This window comes from Ceratotherium simum, chromosome 4 (assembly GCF_057802395.1).
Source record: "Ceratotherium simum simum isolate JZ-2026a chromosome 4, ASM5780239v1, whole genome shotgun sequence".
NCBI lineage: Eukaryota > Metazoa > Chordata > Mammalia > Perissodactyla > Rhinocerotidae > Ceratotherium > Ceratotherium simum.
In genome coordinates this window covers 43,513,849-43,530,192 of record NC_141903.1, presented here as the reverse complement: position 1 = coordinate 43,530,192, position 16,344 = coordinate 43,513,849, and the positions used below count along the sequence as shown (strand labels likewise).

General features: G+C 37.2%; 1 protein-coding gene across 5 annotated transcripts in view; it reads right to left on the bottom strand.

Annotated features, from left to right (window-relative positions):
* Positions 1–253: 253 nt before the first annotated feature.
* The window catches only part of RAPGEF6 (Rap guanine nucleotide exchange factor 6), a 203,307-nt gene continuing 187,216 nt past the window's right edge, over positions 254–16,344 (bottom strand). For 3 of the 5 annotated variants that reach the window (XM_087429848.1, XM_004420236.3, XM_087429850.1), the window contains 5 exons: positions 15,091–15,225; positions 9,361–9,589; positions 6,760–7,262; positions 4,368–4,682; positions 254–3,669 (listed from right to left, as the gene is read on the bottom strand). In XM_087429848.1, the coding sequence (XP_087285974.1) occupies positions 3,644–3,669; positions 4,368–4,682; positions 6,760–7,262; positions 9,361–9,589; positions 15,091–15,225 (1,208 nt within the window). In that variant the 3' untranslated portion in view covers positions 254–3,643. Of the gene's footprint in view, positions 3,670–4,367; positions 4,683–6,759; positions 7,263–9,360; positions 9,590–12,014; positions 12,512–15,090; positions 15,226–16,344 lie in introns of those variants that run through there. The other 2 variants (XM_087429849.1, XM_014796298.2) reach the window with 2 other exon arrangements.

Here is a 16,344-nt window from a genome sequence, read left to right as displayed (position 1 = left end):
GAAACAGGTCCCAAAGGGATTTAAGCCACTGTTACTTGGTTTATAATCAAACACACTTTTTAAAAACTAAACAATAGCTAGGTGTTTTACAGATACTATAAAGTCAACCATAAATGGACCATTCCAATTTCTCTGTAGACTTAAACAAAATAAGGCCTTCACACCAACATGTGTCCCAGACTGGCCCTCTTCAGTGACTGGGTGTAATTATTTTGTCTGCTTCCATACATTTGCAATAAAGTGCAGAGAAGGATAATGTAGATTCTTTATTGATTCCACCAATGTATTAGTAGATATGCTAATAATAAATGGTACTTTTACATTCTCTTAACCAAAAATATAACAAATATTTACACTCAGTAAAAATACAAAAAGCATACAGAGGCACTGTCTTTCTAAAAGACATAAGTTTAAGAGGTATCAAAAAATAGGAGACAAACATTGCTTGTTACAGGATACTTTACAATCACTGAATTGTGCAGTATAATTGCTATTTGATTATTACAACTGTGCAGTTTTGTTTTTGTCTTTTGCTGATAAGCTCACGTTTCAACTTTTAAAAAATCAAGTACAACTGCAGTCTGTGTATCAAAAATAAAGAAGCATTAAAAAAGCACAACAAAAGCTAAAGATGAACTGGGATTCAAGTTTAAATTTGAAAATGTACTGTGACACTTTTCTGAAGATTTATCCCTTTGTTCTGGCCTTTAAGGTAATGCTGAAGGGATATATCTACTTTAATATCACATTTTTAGAAACTCAAAATATATTAGAATAATCATTGTTTTAAATATACAAGGAAACGATTTCTTCCCTTCTTTTTGTAGGAGAGAAAACACTTTATAAAAATTAGGTTTCTTCTTGGAAATTCCCATGATTACTGTGACACTTCCAGCCTGGGAGAAATTCTCAACGAGGTTATGCACATGATGACATTGTGACTTATCACCCTCATGCAAACCATTTAAGTCTTTTTCTCCCTGAAGATCATATTGAAAGTAATCATTTGGAGGAAGTAAGAACCTATTAATTACAATAAACTTTTATGGAAGTATATATTAGATTTACTAATTCTCTGAATCTTTCATTACGAAGAGATTGTTTTGTGGAAACTTATTATTTGGCAAAAGTTTGCACTGAGGATTTACTGCTTCAACGATCCTGGCAGATTCAGAGTTGTGGTGGGATGCGGGCACTGGTCTCTTTGTTAAAGTTATAAATATATAAAAACAAACACAAATGGGGATTTAGAATTGGAGCTAATACAGGTTAAGGTTTCTCTTGTTCTAGTCATGTGACAAACTAAGAGAAGGTAGAAATGTACCCTAAATTAAAATATAAAAATCAAACTCCATGATTTTTTAAGGGATACATACATATCAAACTACAAAGCATTTGGCTTTAGTTCCTGATCAATGTGATCAGCTGATCCAAACACTCACAGTTCAAGCTAGATGAAACAAAGGCAGCTACAAGTGCAAGCCCAAAATCACAAGCCTCCAACTCTCTATGCAAGATATTATTAACACCATTAAGGATAAAGACTGGTAAGGCTCCCATTTGGTTTGAAAGACCTGCAAATAAATAGATACTGTGCGAACAGCACATTTTTCTAGGGTAATGGATATAAAATGGTGAGAATAAATACCCAAACTTGATAAAAAGAGGGTTATAGCAAAAATATCTTTCATTTTCTTTGTTTTGCTCTGGACATAAAAACAATATTGTGTAAATCAGTGAAGGAGAAATCTGTGATCAAAGGACCACAGTTTATTGGTCAAATCACTACAGTGTGACTTTCAAACCAGGATTTTTGATCCAGGCTATTTTTCATTGCAATGGATCAAGAAAGCTATGGAGCTAAGTAGCCCCATTCTAACACACCTGGGGTTAATTTCTAAGGCTTAAGTTTCATATTAACGCTTTTTGCCCAGAGGGATTTTTCAGACATGCTATTTTTCCTAAAATGAAGAGACAATCATTTTGATGGAAAAGATGGACTACTGCCATTCACCACTTGGAATTGATAAATGATTTTAAAATGAAGGGGACAGGCAGAAAGAGAGAGAGAGGGAAGAGACAGCGAGGAAAAAATGAGAACAAACTCTTGAAAAGGAACCAACTAAATCCTGTAAATTCACATATGGACAACCACTCAGAAGTAAACCCATTTTGGCTCCAAGTTGATCTGGGTAGTGCACATTAATGGCTTTGGCTTTTTTTTTGGTAGTCACAGAAGTTTATTAAACTCTCACTTGCCTTTACACTAAAAAACAAATGAAAAAATTTAAACTTAGGATATAGAAAACATCTAATCTGTAAAAATGTGGAAAGTCTAGTTCATCCAGTAAACAGTCACAGAAATTTTAATTAAATACTTAAGAGCGCCATGCCCCACAGGCTGTTAAAGTATGTATCTCCTTTCTCTCAAGGGCTAAAACTGAGAACCAAAAGATAATCATTTCCACAATTCTAGCTCCTCTTTCTCCACAAAATTTTCAATCAATTATACATCTTGGTGGGCTAATGAGCTTTACTGCAGGCAGCTAGCAGCTGCAGGATTTATCAAGATGGAACACAGCCTCATGCTCCGAGATGAGATGAGAGGGTGTTGCAGAACACTGCAAAAAGCTCAATTCATCTTCATGATTACACCACCAATGATTACACTTCCTTTAAAAAAAAGAACTCCATATTTGAGTTGTGAAAAATTTTACTTGTGGGTTTCTACAGGGTAGAACTCTCTAGAACCCATTCTCTATTTACTGAATTTATACTTTTAGTTCCAGTTAGATGCAGCAAGACTTTCATTTCAGAAAGAATTGGTATACATGTTATTTAACATGAAAATTTAATTCTTTGGAAATTCCCCATCATAGCCTTCTCCTTTCCCTAAAGGACTGATAAGAAACCCTGTGGCAACTTCATTTGGCCTTCCAAATCACAACCAGCAGACGGCAGTATTTTTCCCTCCTAACACCTCAACGGCAAGGGCTTCCTATTCCACTCAAACTGAGACCCTACATTGCACTGGTGCTACAGATCAAGTTACATCTCTGCACAGATCAAGCATATTGTCCTGTAAAGATGACTTCTGTTTGGTTAGGCCACAGACAGTGTTACGGCCTCAAACATAAACATCAGCTAACGAGAGCTCCCAAATACAAACAAAAGCACAAACAAACTTCAAATAATAAATTACTGTTCAAATACACAATATCGTTGGTATTGGCAGACATTTTGAATTTGTCCGTTAGCTCAAGCTATGGCTTAGAAATACTACTACTACTACTATCTGAAAAATAACTTGTTAAAGAAAATCTATAGTGATATTCATAGGGAGGACTCTGAGTTTGAATTTGTTTTAGTAACTGTGGTCCCAAGGCAGGTCTGGTGTGCAAAGTGAAAACTGGTATCCAGGCACAACATCCATAGCTGAGGAAACTATGCATCTGTAGGGATTAAATGAAAGGAAGTATGATTCAGGGCTATCACATTGCTCAGAGTACAGGGAATGAAACCGCTGGGTTAGTAGCAGCAGTGAGCTGTTTGTGGGCAATGGCCTGCAGAATCATGAGGTGGTTCTAGAAGCCCGCTCCTTCCTCCATGACTTTCAGTAGACTTCATATGGGTCATCCAAAGGCTAGACTGCTGAAACCTGTTCATTTTCTGAAAATAATAAAAGCACAATTAAGTGGTAGATCAGCATATTAATGAAGATCAACTAACAATCTAATTATCTGTTTACAAAATTAGTCAATATCAACAAAGAAATCCTTTCAAATATCCCATCAAAGTCCAGATTTTACTGCAATGACATTTATGAGTTCTGATCACATTGAAGACTGACAATGAAAAGGAATTTCATAACTGCTTTTTAGTCACTTTATTATTCTATTGTTTAAAAGGCTAAAATTTCTTAAAGCAACCATTTTTTAAACTATTGCCACAGCTACAAAGTCAGTCAAGAGTCTTGTTAATAAGAGGAACTATATCAACAGCATGATTTCAGATAATTTGGTATTTTGATACCTGCAGTTACAAGATTCCACACAGTAATGTAAAATACAACTTCACTAATGTCAAGTGCCTCCTTTCAAAATTATCCTATTAGACTGACATGCTATGTATCAAATATGAGAATACTCCATTTGACCCAGAAGAACAGTACTGGGCACAAAGAAACAAACAGGTTGCCCTCTCCATTTAGAAAACACACCATCATATTTAGGGATTTTCTTTTTTTTAACAGAGATTTCTAAGGCATTTAAAGAAAATATTACTGATTATGTAAAATACCACAGTAAAGACCATTTAATGTGTTCAGCAATTCATTTAAGAGCCATTAAGGTAGTTTGCCAACATACCATCTGCTTCGCTATCTGCATCAGTCACATCTGCTACTTTAGGATGGGATGGCTGCAAATTATGCCTCTGAGGCTGAGTTACAATCTTCGATGGAACACAGGCCACGGGGTTGCTACTGAGAGAAGCTGGTGGCAGTCTAGAGAGGCTGTTATGCATCATCTTTGACCTCTGCACTGCCACACTATAATCTGGAGGTTTTAGGTGTAGGTGGGGTCCTTCCTTTAGGTCCGCTAAAGAAATCCCCATGTATCCTGGAGGAGTGGGAGGTGGCTCCCTATACCTATCCTCCTTCTTGGGTGAGGTGACACAGTACACTGGCATGAAAAATAAACAATGGAAATGTTAATAAAAATATAAGAAACAATAAAAAAAAAACCATACTGAAACTTATTATAATGACAAAACAGAACTTAAAAACAGACAAAATGAATATATTTGAATACAATGACAGTAGATTAAAAACATTTTTAAAAAGCTTAATAAACTTAATATTTAAACCTGTTTTTAAAATACATAAATTACATTAGGTTTTATACACAATAGAATGAGAGAGAGCTGAAGGAGATGACACTGATAACAAGCTTTCCTCTGCAATTCAGCCCTCACATCACAGAAGTGCACTGCAAACTCTTTAAGTAACTCCAGCCCCAAAGATGACTGAGTCAGAAACATTTATGAGTTTACCCTAAACATCGCTCCTCTGTTGACCGGGAGGATTTTCTAGAAATGACATTTGCGCCCTCTATTTAAGGGCTGTTTTACTCTCTCCCTCAGATATGAACCACTGTTTTATGGCACTCCTGGGTATACTATGTTGTCAGTCCTGGCATATAAACAACTTTAACTTTCCTGGTATAGAGGAACTAATTCTTTCAAGGACCTTACTTCTAACTTCTGTTCTGTGATTAAGTGAAGAAGAAAAAAATATATAATTTCAGGAAATCCATCTTAAATTAAGTTTCTCTGATTTTCAGTGGACATTAAAAATAATGGTGACTTAAAATCCCTTTCCCTAAGTTTGTAAACCCTGGGACTAAGGCAAAGCTTCAAAAAGCATCAGAAACAGGTTAAAGAGGAAGTTCCATAAAATTAAGACCAATCCATAGGACTCATCGGCCAAATGGCTCTGAATATCTTGATCATGTAAGTGACTTATAAAACACAAACACTACCTATATACAAGCAGATTAAATTATAAAGAACCATTAAATAATTCTAACATTAACTCTCCCTTTAGAGGATCATGTTTGTCCATAGTGAAATTTCTACAATTCTATCAGTAAAATTTGCATGTAGTATCAAGGTCAGAAAGGATTTCCATTCCCATCTGAGGATGATGGGGTAAGGAGGAAGGGGAGGGGAGAGGGTGGAGAGGCTGTCAAGAGAAGTAAGACAAGAATAAAGAATGTATATGATTTGCCCAGAGTCATCTAGAAATGAAAGAAATAAAAGATTTTTAAAAATATATTTTCCCAAATGGGCAAGAGAAAGATCTTATATTCTTGCACACACGTGCTTATGTATCCTGTGGTTACCTACAAGGCTTTAATAAAAAATCCTTGGAAAAAAATGAATGAGCTAAAAACTCAATCTATAATGCAATGTGACAAGTAAAAAATAAATGTGCTACAAATATGCTATAGCTGTGCTATAAAAATCAGCACATCTGTCTTTTACATTTTTAGTAATTTAAATTGACATCATGAATATGCTATAGAATTAAAAGTTGATTCAAAGTACAGTCATTCCACGTAAACAGAAAAGCAGGGGCTATTACATCCAAGCATTTACATAATTCAAGGAAGAAATAAAAAAAAAAGTATTTGATGGCTAAATACTAAAAGAATACACTAAGAAAACAGTGTGTGGTTAGAAGGGAATCCACAAACAGGAGTTGGCACACTCATAATGTGCGCCAGGAGGGTATACTGAAAAGCATTCTGAATTTCTTTACCACAAGTTTTCTCACTCTTACTACCTAAAAGTAATATTGGATTCAAAGTTTCTACCCTGTATGCATAGCAATTGTGGTCCAATTTATGAGGTGACAAAGAGAATAATTCCTTTATTACTAATGCATAGTAAAGCAATGATATTTCCTCAATGAAACCAAAAAGATTTCAAAAACAAAACAAGACAAACAAACCTGTCCCCTTAATTAAATACCTTCATACCAGCCTTTTCATTTTAATAGGATAGAATACCTGCCCCAAAGCCCTTGAGTAATCATGAACATTTGGAAAACAATTTATTTATGGAGGGAGGAAAGAGAGATTGGAGTGAGACAAGGGATTTCTGCAAGAATAAAATTCTGAGCCAAGATATCCCAATGCCATTTTTTACCACTTAATATCTAAATGCCACAGGTAGGACAAAGAACACACAACTTACCAAACAAGCCCTTTTCCGTACTTGAAGTGACGGTTTTATAAACTGACTCAGTGCCATTCTTGGGGTCCAAGCCTTCAGATGACTCAACTGGCGTGCTCTCCAACACTCTCCGTTTAACTGTGCCATAGTTTGGTTCGTACATGTCAGACAGAGAACTAGAGGAGGCCCAACTCTGTCTCATCTGATTAGTCTCTAGGCTTCCTTTACACTGACCACAAGTTCTAGAGCAGCCTTTAGGACAGGAATAGGGCTCACAGTCAGTGGGTTCAACTTCAGCAATGGGGCCATCCAAATGGGTATGTCTATAAGAGTTCAAAAAATCCCAGCCTTTTGGGTTTGGAAGGTTTTGGAAGTTGTCATGGCTGCTGCTTGAACAGGAAGTCCAACTTCCACGACCACTATCGGCTGCTTCTATAATGATATGCTCATGAGAAATCTCTTCATTGCTCATAGAAGATGAGACAGCTAAACTCTTGACTAGAGATGGCTTTGAGAGTGTCCACCTAAAAATTGGAGATACACGATTACAAGTAATTTCCTAGCTTAATGGAATAATTTTCTTCTGTCTGTTGCAAGTATTACTGCCTATCAGAGACTACAGAACATGCATCACAACAAGTGTTCATGCCAAACCAGCCTTGTGAAAAAATGACACTATAATCAATCATCACTAAACTTATATTGACGTTAATATTCATACTTAGCTAGAAATACACAATGAAGAAACTCAAATACTTAGCAAGGTTACCTCAGAATTTTTCTTCAATTGATTTTAAACAAAAATGAAAGATGAGGTTTGAAATGAATACTATTAAGTATATATTTTCATTCTTGGTCAAAATAATGCTAGATTATTTCCATGCATATAGAATTAAGACTTCCCAACTATAGGAACCATGTTTTATTTTTCAATGTACCTTTGAGGTTAGCCTAGTACAGTGCCAAGTAAAGAGCATCTTCCCCAATTATCTACAACTAAATGAATTTTATCATTTATAGCAGGAGTCCCCAAACTATCACTCGGGCCAAATCCAACCAACAGTCTGTTTTTGTATGATCTGGAGCAAAGCGTGGTTTTTACATTTTTAACGGGTTCAACAAAACAAAACAAAATACTCCAAAGAATTTGATACAGAGACCAAATGTAGCCTGCAAAGCCTAAAATTTATTATCAGGCCCTTCACCAAAAAAAAAAAAAAAGTTTGTGAAATCTTGATTTACAGTACTGAGCAGGGGTCAGCAAACTAGAACCCAAGGCCAAATCCAATCCTCGGCTTGTTTTTTTGTAAATAAAGTTTTTGATTGGGACACAGCATGGCCACTCATTTATGTATTATCTAAGGGTGTGTTGGTGCAACAACGGCAGGGTTGAGCAGTTGCAACAGAGAACATATGACTTGCAAAATCTAAAATATTTACTATCTGACTTTTACAGAAAAAAGTTTGCTGACCCTGGGCTACAGAATCACAGTTTAGAAACCCTTACAGGGCCGGCCCCGTGGCTTGGTGGTTAAGTGAGCGCGCTCCACTGCTGGCGACCCGGGTTCGGATCCCGGGCTCGCACCGACGCGCTGCTTCTCCGGCCATGCTGAGGCCGCGTCCCACATACAGCAACTAGAAGGATGTGCAGCTATGACACACAGCTATCTACTGGGGCTTTGGGGGGAAAAAATAAATAAATAAAATCTTTAAAAAAAAAAAAAAAAAAAGAAACCCTTACAAATATTATAATACTTTACAATATCAAATTTTTCATATTAAAGCATATCAGATTTAACATAAAGTATACCAGATTTAACAATATTTATCAGTTTAAAATCAACTTTCTCAAAAATTTCCATTTTGCTTGATTCTAAATAAAAATTTAGAGTTAATATTTTTTTTCTTTTTTGGTGAGGAAGATCGCCATGAGCTAACATCCCTTGCCCATCTTCCTCTTTTTTGGTGAGGAAGATTAGCCCTGAGCTAACATCCGTGCCCATCTTCTTCTATTTTGTATGTGGGACACCGCCACAGCACGGCTTGATGAGCGGTGTGCAGGTCTGCGCCCGGGATTCCAACCTGTGAACCCTGGGCCGCTGAAGCAGAGCATGTGAACTTTACCACTATGCCACTAGGCTGGCCCCTAGAGTTAACATTTTTTTAAAAATTGATTTTTGCTAGCTGATTAGTCTTACTGCTCAAATCATACTTTCAGAGAATAAGGATCAAGTACTGGTCCTTCTCTCCCAATCTGTCTACAATGTGTATAGCACTGGGGGGACTTCCCATTACACAATCGTTTTGAGCAATCTCTAACCTAACCTCCCCCATATCAACGGCAGCTTCACTCTGAGTTCTTATTGACTGAAAAGACACATGATGACACAAAGTTACTTGAATTCATAACACTTTAAAAATGAGCACCCATATATCTTTCACAATAGTACTTATTTGCATATTCAGTATAGAGAATATATGCTTGGCTCGCATGTTCTTTTATGGATCCCCTTGCAACAACCCTACGGGGGTGGGGGAAGTCTAAGGTCAACCTGCAGAGCACTGCTTGCAGTGGCCACTCCACTTGGGTTTTGTGATATGAACACGGGCAAGGATGTTTACCCAGGGCCAAGACGACTATGGTCTCCTATTCCTGAAGAGTGCTCTGTCTTTTCCAATGCCCCAGTGGATTCAGGAACTGCCATGGCGTGAGAGGAACACCGTTCATCCTGTAGAGCTGCAGACATGGAGTCAACAGAACAATTGCTCACAATGCTGGACCGTGAAGAAATCTCGCTATGGCTGGAGTCAGACAAGTTGTCCGATTTAGCTGATGGTATAAGTGTATAACCTGAACAAGAGAAGATAAGTGATCAAACTACAAGACAAGGAAACAGACGGGGAGAGGTGTTCAGTGAGAGGACAAAGAAAAACATAAAAAGAGCAAAAGACAAAATGAATAGCAATCTCAGTTTCCATCTATGTAGATGAAACGGTGCTAAGTTTCTATACACATTCCCCTATATAGCCATTCACCTACCTACCCATACCACACCAATCCAACTTCAAACTCAAGAAATAAAAAGTCAAAATCCAGTATTACTAAGGAAACTAGTCCAAAGATATATCTGCTTCAGGCTCTCACACAGCTACAAGCATTTAATAAAACAAGAAGGTATTAAACATATTACAAAACATTAAAAAGTAGACATCTTGAGTTTCTCTACTTCTTTTTAACCCTATACCCCCTTCTTTGATTCACATAAATATTTCATGGCCTGACCTGAGTGTCCAAAATACCACCTTGAGGTAGGGATGGGGGAGGGGAGTCAGGATTCAAGGGAAAGAACTATATTTTTGCTTTCTCAGACTACATATACTTACCTCAGATATTCTGCTTATGTCACCTAAGAAGTCTTTGCCCCAAGATGCAAGCCATTATTTCAGTATTTTTAAATAAATTGTTTTAGATTTGGATTTAATCTTATACCTAGTTTCCTTTTTCTTCACCAACCTGGCAGAATATTAAACAGCTGAACTCACAGGTTTATAAGAATGTGTAATGAAAAAAACAGCATCTACCTGTTTTAAATTGTTCTATAACTTACTGCACAGCAGATAGAGCTAGAGAGATTTTCTTTTGCATTCTTTGGAATGAAGGGGTGGAGATGGAGTGAGGCGGAAGGATCTAAAAACAAATCTGCAGCATGACAATTAAATGTACATAATAATCTGTTCTGATAAATGTTAGAAAAGTAACCAAACTTCCTTTGTTTAGAAATAAAAGAAAATGCCATAGTAATCCCAAAAGGAGAAGGTCTCAAAGAAGCAATTATCTTCTTTTATTTATTTATTTATTTTTTGTGAGGAAGATCAGCCCTGAGCTAACATCCATGCTAATCCTCCTCTTTTTGCTGAGGAAGACCGGCTCTGAGCTAACATCTATTGCCAATCCTCCTCCTCTTTTTTTTTTCCCCAGAGCCCCAGTAGACAGTTGTATGTCATAGTTGCACATCCTTCTAGTTGCTGTATGTGGGACGTGGCCTCAGCACGGCCGGAGAAGCGGTGCACCAGTGCGCGCCCGAGATCCGAACCCGGGCCGCCAGTAGCGGAGCGCGTGCACTTAACCGCTAAGCCACGGGGCTGGCCCAGCAATTATCTTCCTGTTCACCAAAAGAATGAGCTTCAATAGGTACATCAATCCCCAGAAATCTCATTAAGAACTATACACTTTATATTCACATAGAACTCAAGCCATTAAAGAAAAATTTTGTTGAACAATAACCTTATTAAGTAGTTTCATTAACTGTTTCAAAGAGAAAAATTAAGACCCAGAAAATGTGTGATTTATTTGTGGCTTGGGGGCCGGGCACAGGACGAGCCAGTCTCTTGACTCCTACCCCAGCTCCCCGATCTTGTGACCCCGCTATTTCTCACGCCCTTTATGAACTGACTGGTAAGCTTTCAAGAGGACTAAGAAAATGGATGTGGTAAATAAATTAAAAAATCAATAAAACAAAAAATTCTTCCTCAAAGGAAAAAAATCATTGCTCTTTTATCTAGGGGATAAACTTGCTTTACTGTTTTAAAAATAATTTCATCCTTATGTCTGTTAGGTCAGTATTTCTCAAATATAATCAATTTTAAGAATCACCTGGAAAGCTTATTAAAATACACATCCTTGGGCCCATTTCAGGCAGTTCAAATTTATGAGGTGTGCAGTGGGACACAATAACCCTATTTTTTACCAAGTTTTCCAGATGATTTTGAACCTGCTATGTTAAGACTATCTCTTCCTCCTCTGATCAGAGATACATGAAAAGTGGGTGACAAAGTGTATGTGGACACGACGCAGTTTCTTGCCTCCTGAACACTTCTTTTTCCTTTCCTTTGTAAAGTAGTGCAGTAATAAGATAGCAGTAAAATTCTCTGAGGCAGAAGTTCTGATCAGATCGTTATTGGGGGTTTTAACGTCACTCCTGGTTCCTAAAAAGCCTCCTCTCCTTATTTCATCACAGACCCAGCTGCTATCAGAGTAGGAAAAAAAAAGCCAACTACAGAAAACAAGAGCATAAATTTTACTAACATTAGTAAAATAACATTGTACAAATAAGGCACTTTAAATCAATATGATTTTGTTGCTAGAGGACCTGCAACACTAATCATAAAATGCTTATAAATTATACTTTACTAAGATGTTTGTCTAAGCTTTGACAAATGACTTAATTTAAGCTATATTTACATTAATAAATGAAAACAAATTTAACACTAAAATTAAGTAAGGAACTTCATCACAGTGTCTTTCTCCTTTTAGACTTGAATCGTGTATAGAAGCAGTTTAAACTGTTACTGTTGCCTCCGCTATTTGAATTGAAGATGTCACTCCCTTTCTCATCTTTGATGTTGCTTCCAACATCCTTCACTTTCTCACAGCTTTGTGCAGCTTGATTGTGATCTGCGTCCTCTTTTTTGCTGTTGGCTAGTCTCTCCCTTGAAAGAGTTCTTTCCCTAAATCTTCTAAACGGGGATGTCACTCTTTTTCTGGTTGTGTTCTCACAACTTGTCCTGTCTCTATTCTCCTCAGTGGCCTTCTTGGTCCTGTCTGTTCTTTTGGCTGTGCTCCTGGTAATCTGAAGGATTTTCTTTTGCAAGTAAACCCCACCTATTCCGGGGCAGCTCTGGCCACTGATCTTGGTGCTGGACTCACGGGGAGGGGATGAGGAAGACCCTGAGAGGCGCAGCAGGATGCTGTGATCAGATATGATACTGCCAACTGGAGGGAGAGATGCAAAAACCCTGTCACGGTCAATTAATTCTTTCCAATTAATCACAATTAGCCTGGCTTATATAACATTTCACTATTAAAAAATTCCAACATCTTGACAATACCTAAAAAATTAATATCTAGCAACTTATTTTTTAATACAGGGAGAGTCTGCTATATAGCATAAACACAGCAGTCATTGCAAGACAGAACACAGGAGAAAGATTACCTTGATCAGAATGAGCGGGTAATAAAAAACTCCTGAAAGTAAGCCAAGGTGGTAAAACCACAAGGAAAAATATGACAGGAGTATCAGATAACCAGAATTACTTGTCGAAAGTAATTATGTCTACAATTTTCAGGCAGATTCTACTAGGAAAAAGCTTAGGAAAAATTTCCAGGTAGGACATATAACTAGTATATACAGTTATATACTAGTATATACAGTATATAGGTGTATTTATAAAGCACAACTTCTAATCCTCTTGTATTCCAAGGTGGACAGGTTGCCTTCCTTAAGCACTGGGAAAGATAAAGGTTAAGGCCACTTGACTTCTCACTTTTTAAAAGTTCTTACTTGTTTAAATTCTCCTTGTGAAAAACATGAAGATAGGCTTATTTTCTTAAGTGTCAGAAAACAGAGAACTAATTTCAAAGTTTAGCAAGAACTAAGAACAGATACTAATAACATACTCTTAGTTTAATGACATTTTTGTTCAATCACAGACAACTGGCAAAAACCTATCTACCGAAACAGAAACATAACATTCAGTTGGGGTTTTGATAGAACTTATGTAAGAACAATTGGAAATAGTTCTGAAGAAAATAATTTTTTCAGGTTTCTAAAGTTCTAAACACGGCTCACAAATAAACATCATGGTTGACTGTTGGCCACACAAGGAAAGAGACAATGAAGAAAAGACTTCTCTATTCCAGTGGTGAGAGTAGATTTTCTGTTGGGAATAAGAGCAATGGGGAAATTCCTCTTCCTGATACCTCTTGCCACAAGTCACATTCAGGCATACAACACCAAATCCGATTCAACTAGCTTCCTGGTTAGAGAATTGTCTACAATGTGACCTCTGAACAGCCTTCAAAAGGAAGAGAGGGTGTAAAGGTGTTCCTGAAAGAGCATTAAGAGCATATGGGCACTGTTCCCAGTCCTGTCCTCAAGATCTGATAAGGGGCACTCTGGATAGGACCACACAGATGGTGAAGAGATGAAACAGATCTGCATGCCTCACAAAATCATATATGAGCTACATACACGACAGGATCAGAAACCTGTGTTTTATAAACATATCTTTTATATATACTGTTTATATGTCCTATTTGATTTTTACTAAGCTTTTCTTAGTGAAATCTGAATGAAAATTCTAGCCAGTCTCAGCTATGTGAAGGGGGAAGGGCAGGTCAGTAATGGAGCTATGTTGCTCTGGGGTGGCAGCAGCTAAAAAGAAGAGAGACTTTAATTTACTAAACACTTACTGTGTATCACACTTTAGAAATATTATTTCATTTAACCCTTATATGAGGCCCCTAAAATAGGTGGTCTTTTTCTCATCTTACAGACAGGACACCTGACCTTATAAATCAGTTGCTTATAATAACACAGCTTTAGTGGGGGACAGAACCAGGATTCAAATTCAGATCTGATATCACTGTACGAGATCACTAGCACATAGGTGGCAAAAATAGCCCTCAAAAGTGAGATGAAGCTTAGAACACGGAAGCTGAGGAAAGCTCTGAGAGCTTGTTCTTCCTGCTAGAATTCATAAGCTCGTTTTCCCTCTGACCACGTACTATCTGGTACTGTGATTATTTCAAGATGTAATTTTTTTACATCTGTGAAGACAATGCCAGGACTAAGGAGCCTTTTTCGCCAAGGTACATACAGAGTGTGGGGGGGCCAATGTAAGAAACACATATACCACTTAGAATGTTACATGTGAGGCTAACATAAAATGGCATCTACGTGCACACTACCCAGGCTAGTCAAGAAAAGAAAATCTTCAGTCTAAATTATGAACTATGTCAATGAACAAGAGCAATTTCAGATTTTTTTTACCTCAAGAGGTTCTATATTAAGTAAGTATAAATGTAAAAATCCATAAAAGTATAGGTTAACTTAAATCTGGATTACTAAAAAGGTAATAATACTCTATTACTAAAGAAAGGAATGTATCAACCTAAATATTTGTTTCTTTTCCTAAATCTTGTAGTTGGTTAAAAACAATTTCTTGTAGAAATTTATTTTCAAATACTCCATAGAAATGTTTAAATAATTGGAAATTTGAATAACAACATCAAGAATCTGCACAGAACGACTGTGACTTCTGCATTCATTCTTATCTATGCTTGTCCTCTGTCAAAGAACCACGTTTTGAATATAGGAGTCCTAGCTATATGATGTATAATACCTGGAAAGTATCTGATTAATTCAATCCAAAATATGAAAAGTTCAAAAAGTATTAGGAGTTAATGCTTTTCTATTCACTTTTTATTATTGCCATAGATTGAAAAGCAAAATATGTGTCACAAAGTATTGTTTGGTGTAACAAGAACTAGTTTGAACTGTTCTGTCTTACCTTTGCGAGGGGAACCTTGAGGAGATGCAGGAGGACTAGAATGCAAGGATGACGCCACAGAAACAGTGTCTTCTGTATGTTTCTTACCACTTATTTCTTCAGTTGTTCCTAAAACTTTCTGAGGTAAACTTGTACCTAAAAATAAAACCAAAGAAGCAAATAAGCATCACTTCACAATTAAAATGTCTGTAGTTGCCTAAATTACTACATAATTAAAGCCATGATGCACAATGGCTAGTGCAGTCAGTTGAAATGTGTAAATGACAAACGGGGACTAAATGACTGGGTAATGGTATAGAGATTCTCACCTCTAGGTTATTTGTTCAAATTCAGCCAGTCAGCACAGACCAGACTATAATAGTTCTTTTTTGTTTGTTTGTTTTGTGGCATAAGGGGAATCAATTTAACAGTCTGAGTATAGTGTCCCCCCACCAAAATCGACACACTTGTTGGAAGTCTTAATGGGGTAGGCATGGATTCAAGCTCTTCCCTCCCCTCCATAGGTGGCCTCTCCAAGTCAGGGTGAGGCATGTGGCAGGGGCAGTGTAGGGATGTTGGCACTGTCACTACCTGTCGTGCGTCTGTGCTATGGGTATACAGAAGAGGTTGCAGGGCTGCCAGTCCAGCCCTTTTCAAGAGCACTAAATTCACACTACAGGAGAGAAGTAGACAACAGAAAGAATCATGAATTTGTAGAAAAACAGTATGGAGCCCACTGGAAACACTCCTGCAGAGTTCTATCATTACTCTTGTCCAACAGCTGGTCCTGTTCAGTGTAGGTCAAACTTAGCGATGGTTTCAATATACTGACATTTTTACATACATCCCTAAGAAATGTCAAAGAGAGACTGACACTGTTCTTAACCAGTAATATAAGCCCAACTCTGAAGAGGATTTGGCATAGTAACAAGCAGCCCTTTAACACTGAAAAAATTTAAATCACGGTATACTCACACTACTCTTAAGTGCCATTTTAATATATATATTTATCATATAAATAACCATCTTACAACAAGAGGGAAGAGGGCTATCTGGTACAAGTAATAGTGCCTCTCAGGTGATGACATTTAAGTAAGAAACCAGGGCTAGATTCATCCCCTTTCTCACTCCTACCAGCAAACTGATCAACTTCACCAATTTTGCATCTAATTCTCTCTTCATTTCCATAGCCAGCAAACTGGTTCAGGCTCTGAGCAACTTCCAGTTAACTGTTACATCAGCTTTCCATTTGGACTTTCTATCTCCACTCTCACT